Genomic DNA, 26,898 nt, shown 5'->3' with positions numbered 1-26,898 from the left:
AGGGACACTAGAATCATAAAAGGAGAGGATAAAGAAACTAGAGCAGGAGAAACAATCAAAGAAATAATGGCTAATCATTTCCCAAATTTGGTGAAAGACATAAATTTGCAAATCCAAGAGTCTCAACAAATCCCAAACAGAATAAATCCAAAGAGAAATATACCTTGGGATATCTTATTCAAACTACTGAAACCCACAAGATTGAAAGCAATCTTGTTACATACAAGGGAACAATAATTTGAACTACCACAGATTTCTCATCAGAAACTGGAAGTCAGAAGACAGCACTAAAAGAAAGAAATTTATCCCTAAACGCTCAATGATTCAATAATGATGGTAAAATAAAGAGCTCACTTTCAGATAAAGAAAAACTAAGTGAATTTGTCCTCATGCGTGCTATACTAAACAAAATGCTACATAAAGGTCTTCAGGCTGAAGAGAGATGATCTACGAGAAACAGATTTTCAGGAATGAATGAAGAACATCAGAAATAGATACTATATGAGTAGATATGAAAGACAATATGAAAGACAATATTAAAAGCGATTGTAACAATGTATTGTGGGTTTATAATGCATGCAAGTGTGATACCTATAACAGCAGAGGAAGGGGTAAATGGACCTATATCATGGCAAGATTTTTTTTTAAAGATTTTTATTTATTTATTCATGAGAGACACAGAGAGAGAGAGAAAGAGAGATAGAGGCAGAGACACAAGGCAGAGGGCAAAGCAGGCTCCATGCAGGGAGCCCAACATGGGACTCGATCCCAGGTCTCTAGGATCAGGCCCTGGGCCAAAGGCGGCGCTAAACCGCTGAGCCACCTGGGCTGCCCTCATTGCAAGATTTCTACATTTTACACAAAGTAGTTTAATATTAGATCTTTAAGTAGACTATGAACAAATAATGATGTACATTGTGATACGCAAGGATAATGGCTAATATATTAGAGAAAAGAGACATAGCAAAATGCCAATAGATATATTAAAATGGAATTTTTAAAAATAATAATAATCCAAAAGAATACAAAAGAAGGGAGAACAAAAATAAGCAAAACAAACCAGAGGGTGTAAACAGAAAATAAATAATAAAATGACAGACCTAAATCCAATCCTAGTAATTATTAAATGTCAACGGACTATACACTCCAATGAAAGAGACATCAGAATATATTTTAAAAAGCAAGACTTAACTATGTCTTGTCAATAAGAGATGCACGTTAAGTATAGAGACATGGATCAGCTGAAAATAAGTGGGTGGAAAAAGGTATATAATACAAACAGTAAACTTAAGAGAGCAGGAATAGCTATATTAATGCCAGAGAAGACAGATTTCAAGACAGAGAATATGAACAAGACAGTGACCAACATTTCATAATAAGGAAAAAGTCAATTCATCACCAAGACATGACAATAAAAATTATACATATCTAATAACAGAGCTTCAAAATATATGAAATTAAAAAATTAAATAGATGGTCTAAAACCATACCAATGGTTTTAGCTGACACCCCTCTGTCAGCAATTGATAGAAGAATTACACAAAAATCAGGAAGAACATAAATAAAATAAATGATACTATCAGCCATCTTAATCTAATTGATATTTATAGAACACAAAAATAACTGAATACCTGTTTTTTTACACTAACCAAGAGAAACCATGTGCTGAGCCATAAAACAAATCTCAATAAATTTAAAAGAATTAAAACCATACAAAATATGTTCTCTGACAATAACAATTAGAAATCAAAAACAATATATAAGAAAACCTCGAATATTTGGAGGTTAAACAACACACTTCTGAATAATCCATAAATCAAAGAAGAATCTCAAAGGAAATTAGAAAATATTTCAAACTGGATGATAATGAAAATACAACATATCATAGCTTGAGGGGTGCCACTGAAGCAGAGCGTACAGAGAGACGTTTATAGCTGCTGATAGTAACAAAGAAGAGAGCTCTAAAATCAATGGCCTAATGTCCACCCCAAGGACCTAGAAAAAGAGGAGCAAAGTAATACCAAAATAATTAGAAGGAAGGGAATAATGAATATCAGAACAAAACTCAATAGGATAGAAAACAGACAACAGAAAGTATCAACAAAGCAAAAGCTATTCCAATTTTTTAAAACATCAACAAAACTGATAACCCCCTAGCTAGACTGATCAAAGACTGGGGGGGGGGGTGTATAAATAATAAGGATCAAAGAGGTGCTAAAAGGAAACAACTGGATATCTATGTGGAAAAAGATACATTCCTTACTTCACACCAAACCCAAAAATTAGCTCCAAGTGGATTACAGATCTCAAATAAAACATTTAGGGAAAACCCTAGGAGAAAATCTCTGTGACCTTGTACTAGGCAAAGACTTCTTAGCATACAAAAAGGATAAACCATAAAAGAAAAAATTGATAAACTGAACTTTACCAAAAATAAAAACCTTATCTTCAAGAAAAGGAAAAAGTGAGGCATCTGGCTGGACAGTCAGTAAAGCATGCAACTTTGAGGTCATGAGTTCGAGCCCCACATTGGGGGAAGAGTTTAATTAAGAAAAGAAAATGAAAAGGCAAATCATGAAATGGGAGAAAATATTCACAATACATGTATCTGACAACTGGCATCCAAAATATAAGAACTCTTACAATTCAATAATAAGAAAACCAAAAACTTGATAAAATGATGGGCAAAAGATTTGAATGGGCACTTCAAAATACTAAATGGCCAATAAGCATTTAAAAAGATGCTCAGTATCACTAGTGACCATGGAAATGCAAATAACACCACAATGAGATACTACCTAAACACCCTCTAGGATGGCTAAATCAAATAGATTGATGGGACTAAGGGTGAAGATGTAGAAACTGTAACATTCGAACTCCTAGTGGGACTGTAAAATACTACACAGTCCCTTTAATAAACCATTCGACAGTTTCTTAGAAAGTTAAACCTATATCTACTGTTCAACACAGCCATCCCACTACTAGGAATTCACCCAAGAGGAGTAAAAGCTTAAGTCCACATAATGACTTGTATAGTAATGCTCACAGCAGCATCATTCACAAGAGCCCCAACCTGGAAACAACTCAAATGTAGATCAACAAATGAGTGGATAAATAAATACAGTGGAACACCTACAACACAGATACAGCTAAAATCATTATGCTGAGCAAAAGATGCTAGATACAAGAGTCCGTACTGTATGATTTCATTTACAGAGGATGCAAACCAGTCCTCAGTGACAAGGTGAGCCTCCCACCAAAAAACAAAAACACAAATCACTGGCTGCCTGGGGATAAACTGAGAAAGGGAAATGGAGTCTTCGGGAAGTGGTGGAAATGTTCTGTATCTAGACTGTGGTGCTGGTTTCACTGGTACATGCAACTGTCAACATTCAATGAACTAGGCACTTTAGTTTTTTTTTTTGGTATAACTGACATATCACATTATAGTGTTTCCAGGTGCCCTGTTCATATATCCTGTGAAATGACCACCGTGGGAAGTCTAGTTCCCACCTGTCACTATACACTTTACATAGATAAGGCTTATTGATGTAAATGAATATACAACAAGGCTGCCAAAGGTGTGAGCTTGAATATGGGCAGTAGGAGACAAGTTAGAGAAGGAGGAACAGATTTAGAAATAGAAAAGTGTCAGGACTAGGTCTAGGAAAACAAAGACTCTGCTCTCAATCCCACAGACTACCTACAGTGAACCGACAAAAGGCAGCCTCACTACTGCCAGGCTTGTGTTCCGCGGAGGGTGGCTTCTGGGGCTGAGCCTCCGGTTCCAGGATTGTCCTGCTTTCAAATACCGCCCCCTTGTGTTTAGATGTGACATGCAGCCCAGGAGGCTGTGCGCCTTCCAGGAAGGAAGGACCTGGTACCGCACCTTTTGGCATTTTTTGGAAGTTATGTCACAAATATAGGGCAGCCACCTCCTCCCCCAACTCCCCCAGGCCCAGGGGAGGGAGAGGCCGGAGCTGGAGCACAGGCACTAAACAAAAATGTGTGTCCAATAAAATGCATACGTGCAGCCTTGGTGCCTGGTGCTGCTGCCCCACTATTACCCTGGAAAATTAATAATAGTCCCAGGAATGCACAACGGACACGTTGAGAGGTTTATGTACCATACAACATGCATTAAATGCAGGATGAACAAAACCAAGACATGTGACTCCTTTCCTCTGACCTTGGAATTCTGCTGTAAGTTCAGGATTTTCAGCAGTGAAAAATGGAATGGAATCACATCAGAGTTTCAGACAGCTGACCAACTTTATATACTTATAAAGCATAATTTCAATTTAGTAACAGTTTCTATATAGGAAATAGGGAATGGGATATTCCTTCTTCAAAAGGTGGGCAAATAAAGTATTGTTGGGAGGAAAAGAAGAAAGAATGGACATATTTTTATGTCAGGAAGATTTTGAATTGGTTGATAAAAATGTGGTGTGATGGGGCCAGGCTAGAGCAAACTTCTAGGGATCTGGTTGGGGTGGAGGGTTCCAAATCTAATGAGTAAACATCAGTAAGTTCAAATGTTGGATTTAGAGACCAAAATGATCCACATTTTTTGTTTTAAGAAGGAAGGTGGGAGAGGAAAAGGAGGAGGAAGAAATATGTATCAGTGACAAGGAAAGGAGACCCTGGGGCCTGGACAATTGGAAAAACAGTAAACACATATGGCATTTACAGTGAGCCATGTACTTTCCTAATCACTTAGTATTAACTAATTTAATCCTCCTAACAACTCTATAGAGAAGACACCATTTTAGAGAAGACTCCCTTTTACAGATGAGCAAACTGAGCCCCAGAGCAGTTAAACAGCCTATTCAAGATCACACAACTAGCAAGTGGCAGAGCTGGGAATTTGAACTCGGGCAGCCTAACTCCAGGGTCTGCAATTAGGCACTTAGTAAAAGGTAGCTACTTTATTAATAAGGTGGGATATAAAAGGCTACCAGATATGTCTATCAAAACTTCTCAAAGATATCTGGAATACCACCTTTGGCATCATTATGGTTTAAAGCAGGTGGTGGGAAGATGTGGTATAAAAATTAGTGGCGTGAGAACCGGCCAAAAGCACAGAAATTCTTAGTGGCCAACAGAATCCTGTATTGTAAAGCGATATAATTAGATAAGTTTGGAAAATGTGTGACTAGTAATCTTTTTTTTTTTTCTTAAGATTCTATTTATCCATTCACGAGAGACACAGAGAGGCAGAGACATAGGCAGAGGGAGAAGCAGGCTCCCCATGGGGAGCCCAGTGCAGGACTTGGTCCCAGAACCCTGGGATCACAACCTGACCCAAAGGCAGAGGCTCAGCTGCTGAGCCACCTTGGTGCCCCCTTCGTAATCTTAAAAGGACATGTACTTCCCCCAATTCTGTCAGGACTAAAATTAGCCTAACAATAGGCACACTGCTTTAGCCATGACCAATTCTCACGCCCAGGTAGTTCTCAATATAGTTTGCCACTAAAATGAACCAGGGCTCCTTGGCGACAAGCCAGTACTGTATCTTGAAACAAGACAAAAACGAGGCGGCAAGAATGAACCCAGAAGCACCAGGAACCCTGTTGCACGGGCAAAGAAATTGATGTAGGAGAACTCTCCCCATCTGAGGTGTGACAATTTGGGCATCAAAAAGAAGGAGGAGGGGCAGCCCCAGTGGCTCAGCGGTTTAGGGCCGCCTTCAGCCCAGGGTGTGATCCTGGAGACCCGGGATCGAGTCGCACGTCAGGCTCCCTGTGTGGAGCCTGCTTCTCCCTCTGCCTGTGTCTCTGCTTCTCTCTCTCTCTGTCTCCTCTCTGTGTATTCTCAATAAAATCTTTAAAATCTTTAAAATCTTTAAAAAAGAAAAAAAAGGAGAAGGAAATTATTATTATAGAAACAAGGTGAATCTAAGAAATGCCTTGTGTTCAACAGTGTCTCTCAAAGGGAAAGTTAATAGAAAGTATACACAAAGATAGTTTTAATAGAAAAGACAGGTGACCATAATAAGCTATGTTACAATTTATATTGATTTTTAAAACTAGGAACAATATCTAAGGTGATGTCATCTCTTTTATAGAGTATTAATTATATGTTCGTTTATGAAATTTCTGTGTCAAGTAAGAAAGAGTAACGAAATGAATCATAAGTCAGGTCATCCCAGGACCTTAGGCCCCATGGCAAGACTGCTTGGCATTGGTAACCCTACAACCACCAGGTGGAAAGAGCAGCAGAGATCCACTGCCATTACTGGTCACATACAGTTAACAAGGAACCAACAGTCAGCAGTATGTTTGTAACATAAACTAGTCAAACAGCCTGAAGAAGAAAACCAAGTACTCAAAAGCCATCTCTTATCTTCTAGGAGGTGAAACATCTACCTGACGCAACAAACTGTGGTAAAGTATTAATGAGGAATACATGAGTTCTGTTCTGAAAGCGAGGTCAATGCATCATGGTGATAAAGGGTCCTGACTGAATCACCTTGAAGCCACCTCATCCTAGTGTACCCTTATACCCCCCCCCCCCCCCAAGAATCAGGACCCTCTAACCTTAGCGCACCTGTCTGGAAAGTGGTACAATGATATTAACTCTAAGAACACACTGAAATAAGTAAAACAATAGCCTTGGTAAGATATTAAAAAAAAAAAAAACAAGAACAGAAACAATGAAGAAATAAACACAAGATATTTAATATTTTAGAATACGTTAAAGTATAAATACATTATTAAATCTCATCATTATATAACTTATGTGTTTTATCTGCTGTTTAAGTGGCTACAGGAAGTGATCAAAAGGAATTAGCCATACTACATTCATAGTGGGATTTAAATAGCTTATGAGAATTTAATCAAAGTTTAACCAGTGTTTAAATGCTCAAGGGAAACTGGTTCTCCAAGGTTTGCTTATTGGATATACATAGCAGATGCTGCTGGCCCCACCCACACCCTTTGGACACTCACCATTTCCTGACATGCCACTTGTGACTCTTTACCTGGGGGCTCCCTCAAACCACCAGAGTCTGGCTGGCCCTGAGGGCAGGCCACAGTGGATGCATCCCCCAGGAGCAGGCCTCAACCAATGGCTGACGGGAGTTAGTGGATCAATGCCCAGCTCTCTGACCTTTGGGTAAGGACAACTCAGAGGCTAGTGCGGAGCATGTCCTAGGGACTCCCCATGGAGTGAGCCTGCAGCTGTCCACGTTGGCAGCCTCCTCAGCAAGGACACTATCCTCTCCCTGACTCGTTTCCGCCCCTCCCCCCGTCCTCTACTGGGGCTTCCTGGGATCACCCACCAAATCAATTAAGTGGACTAATAATATCCACATCTCAGGGTCTGGGCATGAGATGAGTTTAAGAAATGGAGCATGAAACAAGCACCCACAGGTGTAATGCTGTTCTCTATGCACAACATCCCCTTGGGCTTTCATAATCTACCAGGAGGAGAGCTGGCTTGAGTGGCACAGCCGCAGGGAGGGAGAGAGCTGGTGGACACTGCTACTTTTTTCCACCGCTAATAAGAGGCACATCTAGGGTTCAAACTTGGGCACATCTGATTCTGCGCTTAGCCCCCATGTTATACAAAGGATGTGGAGCACAATTAACAGCGCCCAGCAATACCAGGTGCTTAACAAATGACATTTCTGTCCCATCCTCTGACTTCATCACTGCCTCCTGGGCTGTCTCCCTTGGGGGAAGAGCTATGTTGAGGGGCATAGACAAGGAGAGATTCATGAGGCTCAAAAGGAAGAGGCTCAATGCCAAGCTCTTAATAAAGCGCCTTCAGAACAAATAGATGTTGGCTTCTCCTTCTGTTAATACCTAAGCTCTTAAGGTGCTTCCAACTCCATAATTTCCTTTTCTGGACTCTATACCAAATATTCAAAATGACTTTCAAAAAAGCCAGAAAGTCAGGAAGGCTAAATATCTTTAAGAGTTCAGGTGACATTCAAGTCACCTCTAACCTGTTGACTCAGTGTCACAGAAGAGCAGCGGATTCAGATCCCATCTCTCAGCCTGGCTCTGGTGTTAACTAAGCTGGGTGACCATGAGCAAAGCCACCTACCTTCTCTGTGCCTCCTTCTGAAACATTGTTAATATAAAGATAACGATTCTCCTTTCGCCTTTCTTAAAGTCACTGAGGTAACCGTGTGAGGAATATTCATGAAAATACTTCACAAGCTATAAAGCATTACATAAACGTGGAAAATTATCAAGTGTTATTCCACAGCTTAAGACTTGCTAAGAAAATTCTTGAATGAGAAAAATGAGAGCCAAAAAGCAGAGGTGCACAGCAGGCTGGAATGAGGAGAGTCAGGTGGTCAAGAAAAACTAGCTGTCAGAATCTCATTTTCAGTGTTGGCAGTTAACCTTCAATCAATTTTATAAGGCTAGGAAATAGCCATATTTTTAATTAAGTGTCGGTGGTAGGCTCAGCAACATAAAATTTAATGGTAGAGAAGACACCAACTTAAAGAAACATAGCGTCTTACCTCTCCTTCTAAGAAAGAGATCTTTTCTAAAAGCTGCAATATCAAGAGCTGTTTCTGCTGCACCTTTTTCTTTAACGATTCAATCTAGAAAGAAATTAGAAATTGTGAATAAACACAAAATTGTACAAGCAGAAGTTAATCAACCGGAAGAGATGCTTTTGGTTTTCGTTTAAATAGAACCCACACTTTGGTTCTTTGTGTCCCATGGAACAGTGTTAACATGAGATGCTTCCTGGAATAGAGGGTTCTGTGGCCACATGATTTTGGAGTCACATCTCATTAGGTTTGTTTTGTTTTTTATTTTTTATTTTTATTTATTTATGATAGTCATCACAGAGAGAGAGAGGCAGAGACACAGGCAGAGGGAGAAGCAGGCTCCATGCACCGGGAGCCCGACGTGGGATTCGATCTCGGGTCTCCAGGATCGCGCCCTGGGCCAAAGGCAGGCACTAAACCACTGCGCCACCCAGGGATCCCTCATTAGGTTTGTTTAACCTAACATCTCCACACTGATTTTGCTGTGTAACCCTCCTTAACATCCTATATATGTTCCAGAGAGTAAGCTTTGGGAGATGCAGATGCAATTCTATGTAAAATAATTGTTCAGCTTAAATTTTCGAGGCAGCCCACATCCACAGTGTGATCATGGAGACCTGGCATCAAGTCCCACGTTGGGCTCCCTGCATGGAGCCTGCTTCTTCTCCCTCTGCCTGTGTCTCTGCCTCTCTCTCTCTCTGTCTCTCATGAATGAATAAATAAAATGGTAAAAAAAAAAAAAAACAGATGAGGATATATGAATGCATATATATTTGCGAAAAGAAATTCTGCAAAGATAAAAGAATTATTAAGAAATAGTTGCCAATAGCAGAAGGAGGAAATTAGAGGAGGCAGAAGAAAGGACGTTTTTTTAAATTTTATTCATGAGAGACACACAGAGAGAGGCAGAGACACCGGGGGAGGGAGAAGCAGGCTCCCAGCAGGAAGCCCAATGCAGGACTCCATCCCAGGGCCCCCGGATCATGACCTGAGCCAAAGGCAGACGCTCAACCACTGAGCCACTCAGGCATCCCCAAAAGACTTTTTTGATCATACCTTGTTACCAACATTTAGTTCTGAAAGCATATTTTTACAGATTCAAAAAATAAAACCAAAAAGAAAAATGAATCCAAATACCTGAAAACAAATTGAAGTAAAGGAACTTAACTGTATATCAAATTGGTGAAAAGAACTCAAACGTTAGAACAAGCTAATGTATTCTATTTTTTTTTTAATTTTTATTTATTTATGATAGTCACACACAGAGAGAGAGAGAGAGGCAGAGACACAGGCAGAGGGAGAAGCAGGGTCCATGCAGGGAGCCCGACGTGGGATTCGATCCCGGGTCTCCAGGATCGCGCCCTGGGCCAAAGGCAGGCGCCAAACCGCTGCGCCACCCAGGGATCCCAAGCTAATGTATTCTAAAGAGAAACAGAACTGCAAAGAAATTTCTTATTCACTAGAAAAACTGTTGGTAATAATGCTGGTATTGTTCTGAGACTATTTGAGATATTAAAGTATAATAATGTTTGAAACCAAGGTTTTTAATGGAAGAGAAGGAAATACAAGTGTGAAATCAAAGAAATGTTTTTTTTTTAAGTTTTGTTAAATTTGAAATGAAAATACCAGTATTGAACGCATTTTACTTTCACTTGTTAAATATGCATTTCCTAACTCTGCTTGGCTGAGAAACTTAGAAATAAAAACAATAAGCACATAATATATCCAGATGGTGGCACCTAAATACTAACCCTCACCAATGAAACACAGGTCATCTTGGAGGAACAGCTCATTTCAGGGGGCAAAAATATACGAGGGGAACCCAAGATACCTTGTTGTGCCTGAAAACAAATACATGCAGGGTCTCCTTTAGGCCAAGGATTGGGACAATTTTAGCATCAAAAAGAATAATAAATGTAACTGAGCAAAGCGCATGGAATAAATATGTTTTTAACACCCTGAGTATTTCATGATTCGTCAAAAACAAAAACCAACAGCACCAGCATTGGAAATGACTAGGGAACCTACTCCTTGCTTTAGAAAGTTGGCAACTTAGAGACAGAATAAAGTACAAAGCCTGCCCTGCCCTTCTGGTGCAAACTGCATTTTGAGATTACTAAAAAAAAAAATCCCGGTTAATGAGGGAAAACATTTTCCTTTTCAGATGAATTCCAGTTAATAAATGGGGAAAGAATGAGAGATTTAGAAAATCACCCTTGTGCAATCCCTAGGAAATAACTGGCCCGTTATAGTAGATGAATTAACAGATGAAACAATCAGGGGCCGGGCTCATGAGGAACTTTACAACTGTGTTTTGGGCTGTCACCATCTGAATCCGTGATCAGCCTCAGCATCACCCACCGTGGGACAAGCAGACATGCCACGTCACCAAGGAGAGAGAGAGTAAATCGCACAGCACCACCACGAAGTATTCCTGCTTCCTCCCTGCAGGAGAGATCAAACTGAATCTCCCCAAGCTGCTAGAGCTAATAAACAGAAAGTCAAATCCAGAATGTGGGCATGTTTATAGGACAACTGACTCATTCCTGCAATGTCACTGGATGCAGGAAACCCGGCAGGGGAGCAGGGCAAACAAGGAGAAGCATGTTCTAGGTTAAAAGATTCTAGAAACATAACCACCAAACAAATGGGCTTCTCTGTATGCTGAATGAAACAAAGCTTCAGTTAAAAAAAAAAAAAAAGAAAAAGAAAAGGCCATTTTAAAGACATTTCAGAAAATTTTAGGACATATTGATATTAATGGATACCAAAGAATTATCATTAATTTTGTTAGGTGTGACAGTGGCATTATGAGCATATAAGAAGTCCATATGTTTTAGAGATGGATATTGAAGTGTACAGGAAACATAAACAGAATGTCTGGGATTTGCTTCAGAATTACTACACGCAGGGTAAAAAGAGGAAAGGGAAATAGAGCCAAGTTTTGCTATTTGTTGAATCTGGTCATGAGTCTGAGGGGCTTCAATGATTAATCTCTCTGTCCTGAGTGCATGTGACATTTTCATGATAAAATACTTTCAATTCCACCCAGTGTCAAAAAATATAATCCTCCCACATAAAAATTAAGCCCATGAAACAGAGTATAAGAAACACATTTAAGAAAAACTGTCCAATATTGATAATAATTAGTATTATTATAATTAAAAACAGTAACAAGTTACCCTTTAATAACGATTAAATTTGCCCAAAACTACCGGCTGAAGAAATCAGTGTTGAAAGAGCTGGGAGGAGCAGCATCTCTCGTGTGTTGCAGGTGGCATTGTAAATTAGAATGACCCTTTGGGCAATTTAGCAATAAATATTAAGAGCCATAAAGCTGTTCATAGCCTTTGACCCACTAATCCCACTCCTGGGAATTTATCCTAAGGATATAATTCAGACACAGAGGAAAAAAGCTATATATACAAAGATGTTCTTGCTCCTATTATTTATAATAGAAATTGGAAATAACCTTAACGTCTAGCACTAAAGCATCGGCTAGTACGTTATGGAATATCAATTTGATGGAATATACGACACAGACACTACAAACAAATGTACTGCAGAATGTAAAAGTGTTTACGAAAAGCCTCGAGGGGAAAAAACAAAACCAAAACCAAAACCAAAAACCAAAGCTTGCAACGACTGGAAGTAAAAGCTGGAAGTTAGATCAACGAAATCATACTGAGGCTGGGGCAGGATTCTGGGCAAAAGGAAAGTTTCTTTAAATTCTCTTTCGATATGTGTAGGACTAGTTTTCAAAAATCATCCTTACCAGCGTTCCTCTTTCATTCCTTCTTATAGTATTAAGATTTTTTTTTTGAAAATTGACTTTCATTCTTTAAAGGAGAGGCAAGATGGGTAGTGAAATTAGCTACAACGTTCCAAGGAGGTTGGGGTAAATTTCCTCAAATAACACAAAAATGGGCTCCGGATACACCTGCTTCACCATCTCTGCAGTAATGGGAGTGGCTGGTGAGTCCAGAGAAGCAAGAGATGTGGTCAAAGGCGCCCCAATGAACCATTCATATGAAGACACCGAGGATTTTCTTTTTAAAAAGTAGATACAAAAAAATAATAATAATAAAAAAATTTTTTTAAGTAGATAAAAGGCAGAGATGCCACCTAGAGGATGCTGAGGGAGGGGAATTGTGGTAGTTCTCAGAAGACAGCAGGCTGGTTCTGGAGCAGTCACCTCCTTGCGCGGGGACACAACAGCTGGGGGAAGGATCTGGGGGTGCTTCGCCTTTCTCAGCAACCAAAGCTTCAAGAAGTGATCGTGCTCTTTGTAAGTGAATGCTGTACCCTCGCACTTGCTCCCTTCCTCGAGCGTTCCTTACAGAAGCATCTTGCACGGTACATCCTTGTGACCAGGGCGTTCAGATTAGAGAAAAAGGGACACCGAGGATGGCAGGCAGTGCCTGGCTTGGCCCTCATGCCCTAAAAGGGGTGCCAGCTTTGAATCCCAAATCTGTCCCCTTGGGGTCTGTCCCTGGAGCGCATCCCACGTGTCTTCCTATGAGACACCCATCATGAGGCACAATCTCTAAATCACACCTTTGCGTGAAAAGTGGTGGGATCCCTGACTGCCAGCTTCAAAGCACCTTCAAATATTGTCTCCTGTAGAGCCCAGCACACGGTAAACACTCAAAGCTAGCTACTACTGTGTCATTACTGGCGTTTGTCCCCCACTAGACTGTGAGCTTCTTGAGAGTTAAGGACCTCTGTCAGCTTTACATTTTCAGATAACGAACAAATGAATCAGTGACTCCATCCATCCATCTCTCAACAATCTATCTCTTAGACTTCAGAGACAAAATTGTCTGGATGGATAGTCTCTTGGAGGCCCTGATGAACCAAGGTGGACGTGGCCCCAAAAGCACCCTCAAAATCAGGGGCCACTCCAAATTCCAGGGTACCATGCAGCTGGCAGGCAACCTTTGCTCTTTTCCATACATTAAAAGCTTGTAAATTTGACCTTGAGGTTCGTGTCTTCTTCATGAAGCTGCATTTAGGCCTAGCTGTCACCAGGTGGTAGTAAATGACCCAAGCCACCAGGCTCAAATCAGAGCATCAGGAAATGAGAAATTAGAAGCACTTATTTTCCAGACCTCATCCATTTTATTTAATAGGAACATAATCTTGTCACAACAGTTAAATTTCAGTATCAAATAGTGGACCCCCTTATAGAACAACAGAAGAAACTTGTCTTGGTAAAATCTGGAACCTCTTACCTAATGTGAATAGAATTTGTTCTTATTTTTGTCTCAGCAGGCAGGTTTTTTGTAACCCAAACTCAATATATGTCTTGCGGCCTAATGATCATTCAGGACACTAGACCTCTTAAGCCTACAGCCAGTTTGATATTTAAAGTGACACTGTGGGGGGGGGGGGGGCATGGCAGAGGGGTATCCTTAGGTAATGGCTTTTCTTCACACTAGCCACCATGGAGTTACCTCCCTAGGTGATCTGAACTAAGCAATCCCCCTGAGGCCATGGCCACACAATGGAATCACCTAGCGGGAGCTTTCACAAAATACTGACTTCTAGACCTACCTCCAGAGATGCTGAATGTATCACTCTCCTCCTTAAAGACCCTCCCAAGCTTCTAACATTCAAACTCTCTAGCATGGGTATGGGGCTCTCCTGCTACAGTCCCACTATCATTTCAGCCTGTCCTGTCCCAGATGAACCCTACATTTAAACCTCCTCATCCTCAGCATTCCACAGACATACAGTAGTCCTGCCTCTAGGCCTTTGCACAGGCTGCTGCTTCCACCCTACTCTCCACTAGGAAATCTGCTGTTATACTGAGTGGTCACCTCCCACACGAGCAGTTCCCAAGGCTTCCAGGCTAACTTCATGTCTCCCTCTTCTCTTCTGCCTCAGTCCTTTGAATAAAGCCTGTTAGGACACCTGACTGCTCCTACCATCCTTTGTTGACATCTCTCTCTTGCACTCAACAGCACACTCACAGGTGTTTACTGTATCAATGATCTTATATAAAAGAACTGTTCTCTTAGAAGAAGTAATCGCTTGTGTCAATCCACACAATTTTATAAACCTGCTTTTGGAAAAAAATCATCACTATAGTGAAAGGACTCTTTCCGATTGCTTTCGAAAAGGGCTTGTATGTCAACCAGAACAAAGTGAAACTGTACAAAATTTTAGTAAGGTCTTGTTATGGATTGGGAGCAATCCCTAGAAGTTGAGAGGCTTCTCAGCTTCCTGCAATTTTTTTTCCCATTAGTGAGAGACATATAGGTCACAGGTCGTTTCAGGTTAGTGTCAGAAGATGATACAGCCCTATAATTAGAATTATGTGAACAGTACCCGACTGGGTGAAACGTGTGAAGCATAACTCACCAGTGAGGTTGGGAATGTGAAGAGAAATTAATGAATAAGAAATGCAGCAGCAAAGAAGTCTTAAATACTAGACAGCACTTGATACGTTATTTTTAAAAAAACAAACTGTGCTTTAGGGTATTGTGTGTTACCAGCAGGCAGATGATAATATACATGTATCTGAAAAATGCCTTAAATACAACAATAAACACACCAAAATGGAGCATAATTCTAGAAGGTATGTTAAAACCAATGATCATATCAAATCACATTAAAACCTAGCAAGGAAAAGGGAATTAATTTTTTTCATTGCAAACTAAGTTTATACAGACTTATTTTCTTTGAAATTTGTTTAATTTTGCTTTCATTCAAATTTTAGGAATACCCAATTAAGGCCCACAGGCACATTTACTTCAAATCAGGGTAGGAGGGCTGTGTGCATGTGTGTGTGCATGCGTATTGTGAAGGCTGACCACATGTTAATAAAACTCCCTACCTCTATCACCAACACCTCTGATTTGTTACTCTTTCCCACAGACCCTCATTTCAAAAGGATTTCTGCTTTAAACCACATTTATGAAGAAATAATTCATCTTCCCACTGAAAAATGTATCAAAGATGAGTAACTGCCAATTAAAACTAATAATCAAAACGAGATAACCATAGCTATGAATTATAGTAAAGCAATAGGATACTTTATTATGAGTCCTTGTTGACTTCTCAGGGGAAATATATGCTGTTAGAATATTTGAAAAATTCACAAGAAGAACAGTTTGAAGATTCTTATTATTGTTTTCAACCCCCCTAGAGGCCCAGTGAATTGGCCAGAGCAGGCATTGAACAGGACAGCTAAGAACCTTCTAGAGCTCACTCAGGCATGTAGTCACCTTCTCCTTTTGCCTCCTCGTGTCCTGACAGGGCCTTGTTTGCCACCCAAACTCTTGTTCCCCCTCTGTGATCTCAAAAATTGTTGTCCTCATTCCCCTTAGCAAAATAGGAAATCCTGCTCGATCTTCACATACTCCATGAGGAGAAATGAGAATGCATACTCTCCACTCTTTCTCGGAAAAGGTTCTTCATGTTTGCTACAGCTGCTCTTAATTATATCTCAGAGGTCTTGTAACACGGTAATTTCATAGTTATTGTATTTTTAAAGTGCATTCTCCTTGATAAAAACCACCGCAGTAAGAATTTAAAAAATAATAAAGTTACCCGCTTTTCTTAAAAAATAATAAAGCATAGGCAGATAGGACAAGATCAGAATCTGCCCTGCACTAATGCAACATAAAAGAACAGTTTAAAAAGGACAAGGTACATTATCTCATTCTGGGGGGAGTGAAGGCAATGAATTAAGACCACAACAAAACGAAACTGAAAAATTGCTAAATGAAGCTCTGAGTGGGGAAAATGAAAAATCAATGAAGGAACGGAGGGAAAAAGGTACATTTGTCATCTTCATGATGCTTGATTGGGTTTGTAGAAATTCATTTCCAATTAATGTGTCTTGTGGCATTCAGCCAGGCTAGATATGAACAGGGCACCTATTTTAATCAATTTTTTCTATTAAGTTTGAAGTAATATATAATAATAGAACGATACCATCCAAAAGGATCAGTTGAAACTGGCTTCTGAGGTAGAATAATCCAATTTGGTTTGATTTCTATCTTGTATTAAAGATAACCCAACTTCTCTTTAAGGAGAGGAATAGCACCCCGCTTCTTCCAGGTGCCTAAACATGACAGGGTCGTGTAAACATTCCGGAAGGATGAATAAACTGGCTTTCCAACCAGAGGGTGGAATAATGTGCCACTGGGAAGGAAGACAGAGGGGTGCCCTGGGTCCCAGGCCGGTTGCTGGCTTTGCTCACTAACCTCCGGAACAACCCTAGCAGTGGTTCTCCCCGCCAGAGGAGGAGACTGAGCCTCCTAGAGTTTCGTCACCTGGCATTCCCGCAGCGGTCACCTGGGATCACCTGTGCATCAGGCCCAGTGTTGGACGCTGGGAGCACAGCAGGCAGCCAGGAAGACCTACTCTCCACCTGCACGGATCTCACATCCCGGGGAGGAGGACAGGCAGCAGAAAAAGGCCCAAGTCAGTTCAATAAAGGGACAGGCACATCCCCCGAGGCAGGATGCACCTGCTGATTGCCAAGGGCGTGAGGGAGGGGTGACCGGCTCATCCCAACTTGCCTGGGGCTGCCCAGGCTTTAGCACTGGAGTCCCCGGGCCAGGAGCTTCTCATCCACAGGCACACCAGGACAGCTTGTCACCCGAGTTGGAGGCTGGCGGGGCTGCGATCTCAACCTCCATCTCCCTGACATCGGGCCCCTGGCCCTTCCTCTCAGCACCCTGACGTTCAGAGGCTTGCTTCTGCCCTCCCGGGGATGATGACCTATCACGGCAACATGGCCCAGGAAGCAGGCAAGGCTGGAGGAACAGGTTGGCCAGTATCTTCCTTTTCTTTCTTTCTTTTTTTTTTTTTTAAAGGATTTATTTACTTACTTGAACAAGAGAGAGAGACAGAGACAGAGAGAGACAGAAACAATATGAGAATGAGGAGGGCAGAGGGAGAAGCAGGCTCCCAGCTGAGCAGGAAGCCCCATGTGGGGCTTGATCCCAGAATCCTGGGACCATGACCTGAGCTGAAGGTAGACACTTAACCGACTGAGATGCCCAGGCACCTCGTATCTTCCTTTTCAAAGCCTTTGTAGGGGCCGGAAGTCTCCCGACTGTTCTTTTTCCCTCTGACTGTAGAGGAGGAAGGTGGGAGGGAGAAGATACTCTAAGGTCTCTATCCCCACGCTTTCCACCACAGCTGCACTACCATGTACCAAAGACCCTACATGGAACAGGAATACCCAGGGAGGGAGCCATTTCAGGCTAACGTAAGATGGGACACATGGCAATGTCCAGCTCCACATGTAGGACATGGCTGGCACTTCAACAATGGTGGTTTTTAAGATGTTCCTAAGGTTCAAGGGTTCTGGAGGGTGGACACTCACCTGCACCGGCCCAGGTTCCCCTGGGAGCCTCCAAGCTGCCCTTGCGGCTTCTCTCCCTTCCCATTTGCCCGGCTCCCTCCTGCCAGGGGGCATCACTCTGGGGTCAAGTCCAACCAGTCAGAACTCACCACTACGGAATGTGGAGCAGGGTAACACAGGACATTTTCTCAGTGTGATGCTGAGTGGGTGCGAACCCACAACTGCTCTCAACCTCATTTCCAGCCTCCTCTACAAGCCAGTCAAACTAGACTGATAGCTCCCTGAACCCACCCTAAACTTTCTGGTCTCCATGTTTTTGTTTTCTCTTGGTTTGTTGTTGTTATTCTATATTTTGTCTGGCATGTCTTTTTCCACCCATTAAGTCCCTGCCTAGAAAAATCCAATCCATCCTGCAAGACCTGGTCAATCATCACTTCCTCTCTAAGGCTGTGCACCCACACCAGCATTAGTGAACGCTTATGGGTTCTGTGCTAAGCCCCAGCGCGCATTTCATCAGCCAAGCCTTACAACAGCCTCTGAAGCAGGGACTATGATGATCGTCCTCATTTTGTTGATACAGGAACTGAATGTTGGAGAATTGCTCAAGATCTAAAGCCTTGTTAAGAGAGGAGCAGGATGCAAAGCCAGATGCAATTTACTCAAAGCCTATGAACCTAATCACTACCCTCTCCAGCCTCTCTGCCCAAGCACACAGCTCATACCCCTGCTGAATACTTGTCATAGTTGACCAGAGTTCTAACAAGTTTTAGTGTCAACCAGAAGGTCTTTTGAGGGCAAGAACTCCTATCTATTTTTGCATTTGGTCCATAAAAGGCGCTTTTAAAATGTTTTTTGGCTGACCCATCAGGGCGGGAGAAGAGGAACATTTAAAGATAGTGGCACAAGGGAAAGAATGCTAGCTTGATAAGGGTGCCATGAAAAGAATTAGTGGGGCAAGGATGGAATATTCAGGAAATGCTGTTAGGGAAACAGACTTTCCGTGAATTAAAAAAAAAAAAAAAGAAAGAAAAATGCAACCCTGTTCACCCTGTATAGACAAAAATAAATTCCACATGGATTATTCTTTATTTGTTCAACAAATATTTATTGAGCGCCTATGATATGCCAGTGACTGTTCCAGATGTTAGGAGTAGAGCCAAGAGCAAAACAGGAAAAAAGTCACTGCCCTCACGGAGCTTACATTCTAGTGGAGGCAAACAGAAAATAAGTTAAGTAAGCAAAACAGGTAAACGTAGTATATATTATAGGATGCTAAGATGCTAAGTGCTACAGAGAAAAAGAGTAAGAAAGAGGATAAAGGGTATGAGTGTGGCGGGAGTTATAATCCAAGACATAAAGATGAAAAAACTCTAAAACCATCGCAAAAATATCCTATGGCAACAAACAAGACACACAACACAATACCAACGGATTGATAAGTTTATACCAAAATTTAAAATGTGTGCATTATACAAGAGACCATAAACAAACAAAAAACATTAGCTGGGAGAAGATAACAGCATCCACACACTTTTTGACAAATGATCAATATTGGTAGTATCCAGAGTTCCGACAAACCAGCAGGAGAAAAGATAACCAGGAAAGCGAAGATAAGATAGGAACAGCTGATTCAGGATAGGGCGGAAGCGGGTGGAAGCCTGAATGGCCAACAAGCTAATGAAAAGATGCTCAGCGGCACCCACAGTGATGAGCAGTAATCAAGCTGAAGCAAGTGAAAATTAAAACAAAAGAGATACTATCTCACAACTCGCTAAAATTACGGTGCAACAGTGCCAAGAAGTGATGAGGATGTGGGGAAATCCACCCTCCCAGTGGGTGGAACTGTACGCACACTCCGGAGACCCACTGGGCAGTGTCTAGTGAAGGGGAGACTGCCAACCCAAGGCCCTGGCATGGCCCTACTTTCTCCAGCCATGCTCCATAACTACAGAAGCAAAGAGAGTGTTTGGCATGGTTTGTCAAGGAATAAAAATCTGGGAATAAGCTAAATACCTATCAACAGGACACATTACAGTACATTAATACAAGAAAGTATTAGAGAGCCATTAAAATAAATAATGTAGACCTATATGTAACAACATCAAAAACAAAACTGGGGAAAAGAGTAAGTTGAATAATACATACAATAATATCTACTTATATATTATAAATAAGGATGTACATACATTTTGAAACACATAAATTGAACTAAATACTGATAATAAATACATAGGTATGTAGTAAAAGCATCAAAATACAGCCCAGATGGAGACACCAAATTGCTTCTGAAGAGGGAGGGAGGAAGGAGGAAAAAGATCAGAGAAGTAAAAGGAACCTCTTCTTTGTAATGTTTTCTTTTACTCGGACAAAATCTGAAATATGCCAAAATGTTAACATTTGGTCACTTCTAGAGGAGAGTAGCTGGGTCTTTGTTCTCACCATTCTCTATAATTTTCTATGTTTAAATTTTTTTCCAGTTACAAATGCATGCAAAAATAAGAATGAACACTGACTTTGGAGTCAAAGATCTTGTGGCCCTAGCACCATCATCATGTGCTGAGAGACTGCCAGTGGCTTATTTTTTAAGACTGTGTTTCAGTTTCCTGTGCCAAAAAATTGTGCTAATAATACTCCCCATAGAGGATGAATGTGGGATGTTAGGTCTAGATGCATGGCCCTGAAGCATGAGAAACATTCAGTGGCTGGTAGTTACTTGGAACAGGAGTGCAGCAGCCTCACAAGCTCTCTGGGCAGAATATGGGCACCCAGGTCTCTGAGAAATATTTTACAGCCAATTACAAACAATCTCAAGAAAGAGAAAGTGCATTCAATGACATTACAAAGAAAAGACCTCCCTTGAAAGGACGGTTTGTATCACGAGTATATTAGTCAGCATGTGTCATAAAATAAACCTGCAATATTTACGTAATGTATAGGAGGGGGGTAAAAAGGTCCACACACACAGTGAACCCGTTTGATACCTTCTAAAAACTTCCCAGTTTAGAAAAGGTATCTAAGATTTTAAAATTAAGAAATGAATAATATGTTGAACATGAGAACTTGAAACTAACATTTTTATTTACTCCAAATAAATCCTGCCTCAAACTTCTGAGTAGCGCCAGATGTGAGTGGCCAAGGGATAAAACAACAGCCTTGAGCATCCAAGGGTTCCTTCCCCATCCACCACCTTGCCGATGTAGGGTACAAGGATCTGAATGAAAGACCAAAGACAAATACTGACAGGAAACCATTTACCTGCCCACTTTGCCATGGAGAAGTGGGAGTAGAGAGCCACCCATCACCTAAGTGACACCCAGCCCCTAAATGAAGTCCCTCCGTCAGCCCAGTGTACTGGCTGATTAAGGCGATCCCACCCACCGACTATTACTACCACTGCTGCTCCTGCTACTCGTCTGTCTTCAGGGGCGCTGTTAAGTGCTGATGACCTACCAGCACCTGTGGCTTGTCTCAAGATCTCTATAAAAATAAAGCAGGCGTGAAGTATTTCACTTCACTATATTTGGATCAAATATATTTCACTTTTCCTTGGATAGACTTCTCCTTTCCGTGAAGTTAGTTAACTGCCTATGCAAGCAGAGTGCCCATGGGCATGAAAAGCAAACCAAACCCTGCTTACACAAAGAGAATGCTACATTGACCTGGGCTTTCGGTCTCCATTCAGAGAGGACATCCTCAGGGCCACCTCCCATATGCAAATATAACCAAAGGACATGGACACGAGGCTGCTTCCGTATTACGTGGGGCGTGATCTGGTGGGGTGCGCTTCCTTCCTGGAGCACTGGAGTTCTTCGAGCCCGCCTCCCAACGTTAGCAGGTGTCCAAGGCAGCTTTTCCACAAGTGAGGCTTCCATTTCCCAAGATCTTAGAACCAGCCTCCACCTGGCACCTCCTGAATTATTTTTTAGTATTTTCATTGCAGTTCTTTGATGTCTAGGAACCCAAGTTTCTACAAATATTCTTTGAGTTCTCTGGACTCTGCAGTGTGAGGCTGGACAAGTCGAGGTGACAGTGTGTGGTATTTTCACAAACGAGAGCCCTATGTGGTCAAATCTGCCTTTCCACAACATGTCCTTCCTGTTCTGTTCGTCGGCTCATCACAGACACATGCCACCTCTTCCCAGCAGAGTTCAAGTATTCTTCTAATCACGAACAATAAAAGGAACTGCTTCCAACCCAGGCTACCATCTTATCATCTTCCAAAGAACCGGAGACTAAATCTGGAGAAGAGCTCGTGTGACATGATCTGGAAACAGTTCAATTGAGTGGATTAGGGGGTGTGGGCTCAGTGCTATGGCTCCGTTCCCCAACCCCCATTTGGCTAAATTATGAGTGACAGAAGTTACTCTGCATCACCTAAACCCAGGGCATTTGGCAAAAATGTACTTTTGTGCAGTATGTTTCAGCACAACACACGAGAGATAGTTTCAAAATGAACCGAGTGCTAACAAGCGGCTGCTCCATTTAAAATGGAAGATTCTTGGGATGGAGAGAACATAAACATTTTTTAATTGCTTTATGTGCAAATATTCTACTCAAGAGACTGGTGGCTGGGATGGAACAGAGCGCAGAGCAGAGCAGAGGGAAGCATACCCAAAGATTCCATTTGGCCCCTAAGACTCCCAAAGTGCAGAAGGGCAGCTCTGTGTATCCATCAAGAAATCAACTCAGCTACTTTTGCTTTTTATTCATTTAACCTGACTTTGGGGATATACAGGAATCCATCCACCAGTAATAATAACAGCAGCTTGTGTTTCTTGCGTATTTCCTATGCTCCAATTAATATAAGTATTTTATATCATCTCATTTATATTTTTATATCATCTCATTTAACTCTAACCCAAAAAATCCTCTTGGGTAGATACTGTTATTTAACCCCATTTCACAAATAAGAAAACTAACTGTATGAAGGTTCCACAGCAAGTAAATGCAGGTCTGATTCTCAAGTCCTTGCTCATATCCATTGTCTATGCCACCTTCCATTGTGTAACCGTCAAGGTCTCTAACTGCACTTCTCCCAAGTCTCTAACTGCAGGGGTGCCTGCAAATTCAGAGCCTAGGAGGTAAGGTCTCAGGACTTGAAGAGAAGAGAAGCCCTGCTTTGCTGACTGGCTCAAGATGATCCAGAAACCAGAAACTCAAATCTCAATTCTCAGAAGAGTTAGTTACTCTTCACCTATTCTCTCCAATCTAGGTTGTTTTCAAAAAAACAAAAACAAAACAAAACAACCCATGGCATTATGAAAACTTCTCTCTCAAAAAAAGAGAAGAAGAAGAAGAAGAAGAAGAAGAAGAAGAAGAAGAAGAAGAAGAAGAAGAAGAAGAAGAAGAAGGAGGAGGAGGAGGAGGAGGAGGAGGAGGAGGAGGAGGAGGAGGAGGAGGAGGAGGGATGGTAACTAAATACGTTCAAACTCATTTCTGAAGAACTGCAGAAATGTTTTGCCTCATTTTGGACTTGAGAAGCGACCACTGTGAATACTGTTGTTTCAGCAAGGTGGTGTGCTCTCTAAGGGGTGCAGGGGGACCACAAATAAGGTCTTCTGTGCAGACAGAGGGAATATAAACCAAGGTGAGGCCAGACGCCTGCACCCACAAGCACAGAGGGAAGGGGATCCAGGAGAACCCCTTCGGGTCCCTTTGTTAGGGGCAGGTTCTCAGCTTCCAAGGACAGCGGGCAGAAAGGATTCCATCACTTGTCTGTCTAGTAGCTATTTAACAAGTGTGCGTCATCTACCACTTGGGAACATCTCTCTAGATGCATCTGGGGAGCCTCCAGGAAGTTTATCTGCATCCCACCAGGCCAGTCTGGCATTAGGAGTAAGCTGTCGCAGCATCCTCTCTTGATGGGGCTGCTAGATCCCCAACAAGACCAGATGGTCACACACTCGGACCGGCTGTCCCATGTTCATGCTCACGGCCTTGCTCAGCAGTCTCCGTGGCACTCTTCCCGTGAGCCACTTCCACTCCAAGTTCACTACCAGCTTTCCACCTCAGGCACCGCAGCTTGTGAAGGAGGCTGGCTGGATATACTAACACATGGAAACCCCGCATGGAGACCCAAGCCACTGCTCTAGAAATTCGGAGCACAGCTTCTCCATCCTGGCTGCATACTGGAATCTCGTGCAGCTTTAAAAAAAAACAACCCCAAACCCCTGCACTCCCCAGAGCCTTCCTCCCACCGCCATCTGCCAGGTTTGGCGTGTTTTAAGGCTCCCCAAGTGATTCTAATGTGCAGCCTGAGCAGAGCAGCACTAATGAGAAAATCAATTCCTTCCACCTTTGCACTCATTAAACATCTAAATCACAGAGCGGGACAAGCGGGAGTGGAAGGGCGTTACGCAAAAGAGAAGTGTAGAGCCAGAACACCTCCGCTACACCCCCGTGAGATACTTCCTGTTGGAAGAACCACTTCACCCATCCCGACCACAGGACTACAGAGGGAAGTGAGGAGGAGGAGGAGGATGGGGAGGGGGAGGAGGAGGAGGAGATGATGAAACGAAAGCACTCCTAGGGTTGAAGAGGGAGGAGGTCAAGGAGCTCTCTCTGAAATTACTATGTAGTCAGCTGAATAATACCACTGCCTACTGGCAAAAATATAAGTACCCCCCCCTCCCATTTCTGAGGGCAAATAAGAATTTGGTTTTTTTTTTCCTCCAGGTAATTTCCTCCTCGGTAGGAAAGCTGCTTTGGTTGGCAGGGCCTGGCCATGGTGAGAGCAGGTAAGGAGGTATGAACAAGCCTGCTGAGAAGAGAGGACACGTAAAGATGTGCCCAGACACCACTGCTCTAGCGTCAGGCTCTGCTCAGCCTTTTGCTCCTCTCCATCTCTGGGTTCCTCGAAAGGCAAGCTAAAGATGCAATTGGACTCAAGACAAAGGACCTCCAATCCCAATGAAACTTTTCAACAGAAGAAAGAAGCCCATGCGCAAGAATGACTCTGGAAAGGCAGGTCACACCGGATGGTAAGATCTGAGAAGGCAGGACCACACCTGCCCCAGGCACAGAGAAGTACTGCTGCTTATCTCCTGAACCCACAAATCAGTGAGTTTCCCCACAAGTGCTTTTTTTTTTTTAGTCCCTCTATATTTTCTGGTAAACCCTCAGAATTGTCTAGAAGGATCATATATGGGCTGATTTTATTTTTTTGTCAGAACCAGAACCAGTTAGAAGAATTAGTGATGGGAGTGAGGTAGCCAACCCTTGATGTCCACCACAAAAGGAGATGTAATTTTAGCGTGCCTGGGTGGCATAGTCAGTTAAGTGTCCGATTCTTGGTTTTAGCTAAAGTCTGATCTCAAGGTCATGCGATTGAGCCCCGCGTTGGGCTATGCACTCAGCACAGGCTCTGCTTGTGGATTCTCTCTCTCCCTTTACCCCTTACCTGACCCCACATGCCACGTGTGCACTCTCTCTCTCACTCTAAAAAAATAAATCTGGGACGCCTGGGTGGCTCGGAGGTTGGGCGTCTGCCTTCAGCCCAGGGCGTGATCCTGGGGTCCTGGGATTAAGTCCCACATCAGGCTTCCTGCATGAAGCCTGCTTCTCCCACTGCCTGTGTCTCTGCCTCTCTCTTAAAAAATAAAATCTTAAAAAAAATATAAAAAAATAAATCTTTTTCTAAAAGGAGGATATAATTCAGTAGAAAGATCTAGCCTGCTGGGGATATGTGGTTCCACATGTCACAAAAGACACTGTGTATTAAATTTGACCCCGTAAGACATATACCAATCCTTCATTCAAAAGGGTCATCCTGCCTTGATCTGTCATTAGCCCATCTTACATGCACAAGGCCTTACTGACATATACCATCCCACATAGGAAAATCAAGTCCTTATTGGGCCAAGGACTGCAAAACTGAGGCCAGATAGTTTTTATTCATTAAATTAATAATAATAATAATAATAATAATAATAATAATAATAATATAGAAATTATATCCTACTAAAACTGCAAGGAAATACATGGCTAAACATTCAAGGATTCCAAGAAACCCAGTAACACCCTTTTTCAGTGTTGAGCTGAAAAAAGAAGCCCATCGTTTCAGTAAGCTAAGCTTCTTCATAGACATTATGGCTAAAATGACACCAGCGGTGGTTGGAGGCTGGATCCCCACCCTTGGGAAACGTGAAGCTAGCACACAGACAGGCTTTCAGACTTCAAGTGAGGAAAGCAAAACTGTCCCTAACGTCTGCTACACATGAAGTTTGCCTCTTTTTCTAGGTCAAGTTTCTCTCAATGTCTGGACAGCTTGGGATGCCTGGGTGGCTCAGTGGTTGAGTGTTTGCCCTTGGCTCAGAGCGTGATCCCGGGCTTCTCCCTCTGCCTATGCTTCTCTCTCTCTCTCTCTCTCTCTCTCATGAATGGATAAAAATCTTAAAAAAAAAAAAAAAAGTCTGGACAACTTGAATTCACAGATAAAAATAAACTCCTCTTTTAAAGTCAGAGGAGGGAAGATCCCTGGGTGGCTCGGCGGTTTAGCGCCGCCTTCAGCCCAGGGCATGATCCTGGAGACCCAAGATCAAGTCCCACGTCAGGCTCCCTGCATGGAGCCTGCTTCTCCCTCTGTGCTGCCCCCCTCTGTGTGTGTGTCTCTCTCATGAGTAAATAAATAAAATCTTAAAAAAAATAAAGTCAAAGGTTATGAATTTGTTAATTGCACTTATTATGCAAAGTAATGCTAATGCTGAGATCGCACAGCCTAGTAAAAAGCAAAGCATTCTTTATATAAGGAGCTTCCAGCTCAACTCCTGGATCATGAGGGATGGACCTGTAAGGAAGGACTAAGTACCTCCCCAAGGCAGTCAGTGTTAGAAATGTTTTCTTCATGTGAAATGAAAAGCTGAAATTCACCTCTTTCCAAGTGCCACCCAGTGGCTCTGGCCTGGTTGTGCATGCAACACTAAGCAAGAATGCATTCTGAGATGTGAATTTAGCTCTCATGCCTCTCCTTGGCCACATCTTCCCCAAGTCCTTCGGCCATTCCCTGTATCACTAGAGCTCTCAACTTTCCAACCTGACTCTGCTCTTCTAAATGTGTACA

At 42.2% G+C, this 26,898-nt stretch overlaps 1 protein-coding gene across 3 annotated transcripts in view; it reads right to left on the bottom strand.

Annotated features, from left to right (window-relative positions):
- The window catches only part of LOC102155709 (myocardial zonula adherens protein), an 88,651-nt gene that overhangs the window by 13,332 nt on the left and 48,421 nt on the right, over nt 1-26,898 (bottom strand). For 2 of the 3 annotated variants that reach the window (XR_005381702.1, XM_038580533.1), the window contains exon 11: nt 8,480-8,563. The exons of the other annotated variant lie outside the window; for it this stretch is intronic. Coding sequence is in view for 1 of the 2 variants with exons in the window: in XM_038580533.1 (XP_038436461.1) it covers nt 8,480-8,563 (84 nt within the window). In the remaining variant the exon portion in view is untranslated. The remainder of the gene's footprint in view (nt 1-8,479; nt 8,564-26,898) is intronic. 3 annotated transcript variants of the gene reach the window in all.

The sequence above is a fragment of the Canis lupus genome, chromosome 30 (genome assembly GCF_011100685.1).
Source record: "Canis lupus familiaris isolate Mischka breed German Shepherd chromosome 30, alternate assembly UU_Cfam_GSD_1.0, whole genome shotgun sequence".
Classification (NCBI taxonomy): domain Eukaryota; kingdom Metazoa; phylum Chordata; class Mammalia; order Carnivora; family Canidae; genus Canis; species Canis lupus.
This window is presented reverse-complemented; position numbering and strand designations above follow the sequence as displayed.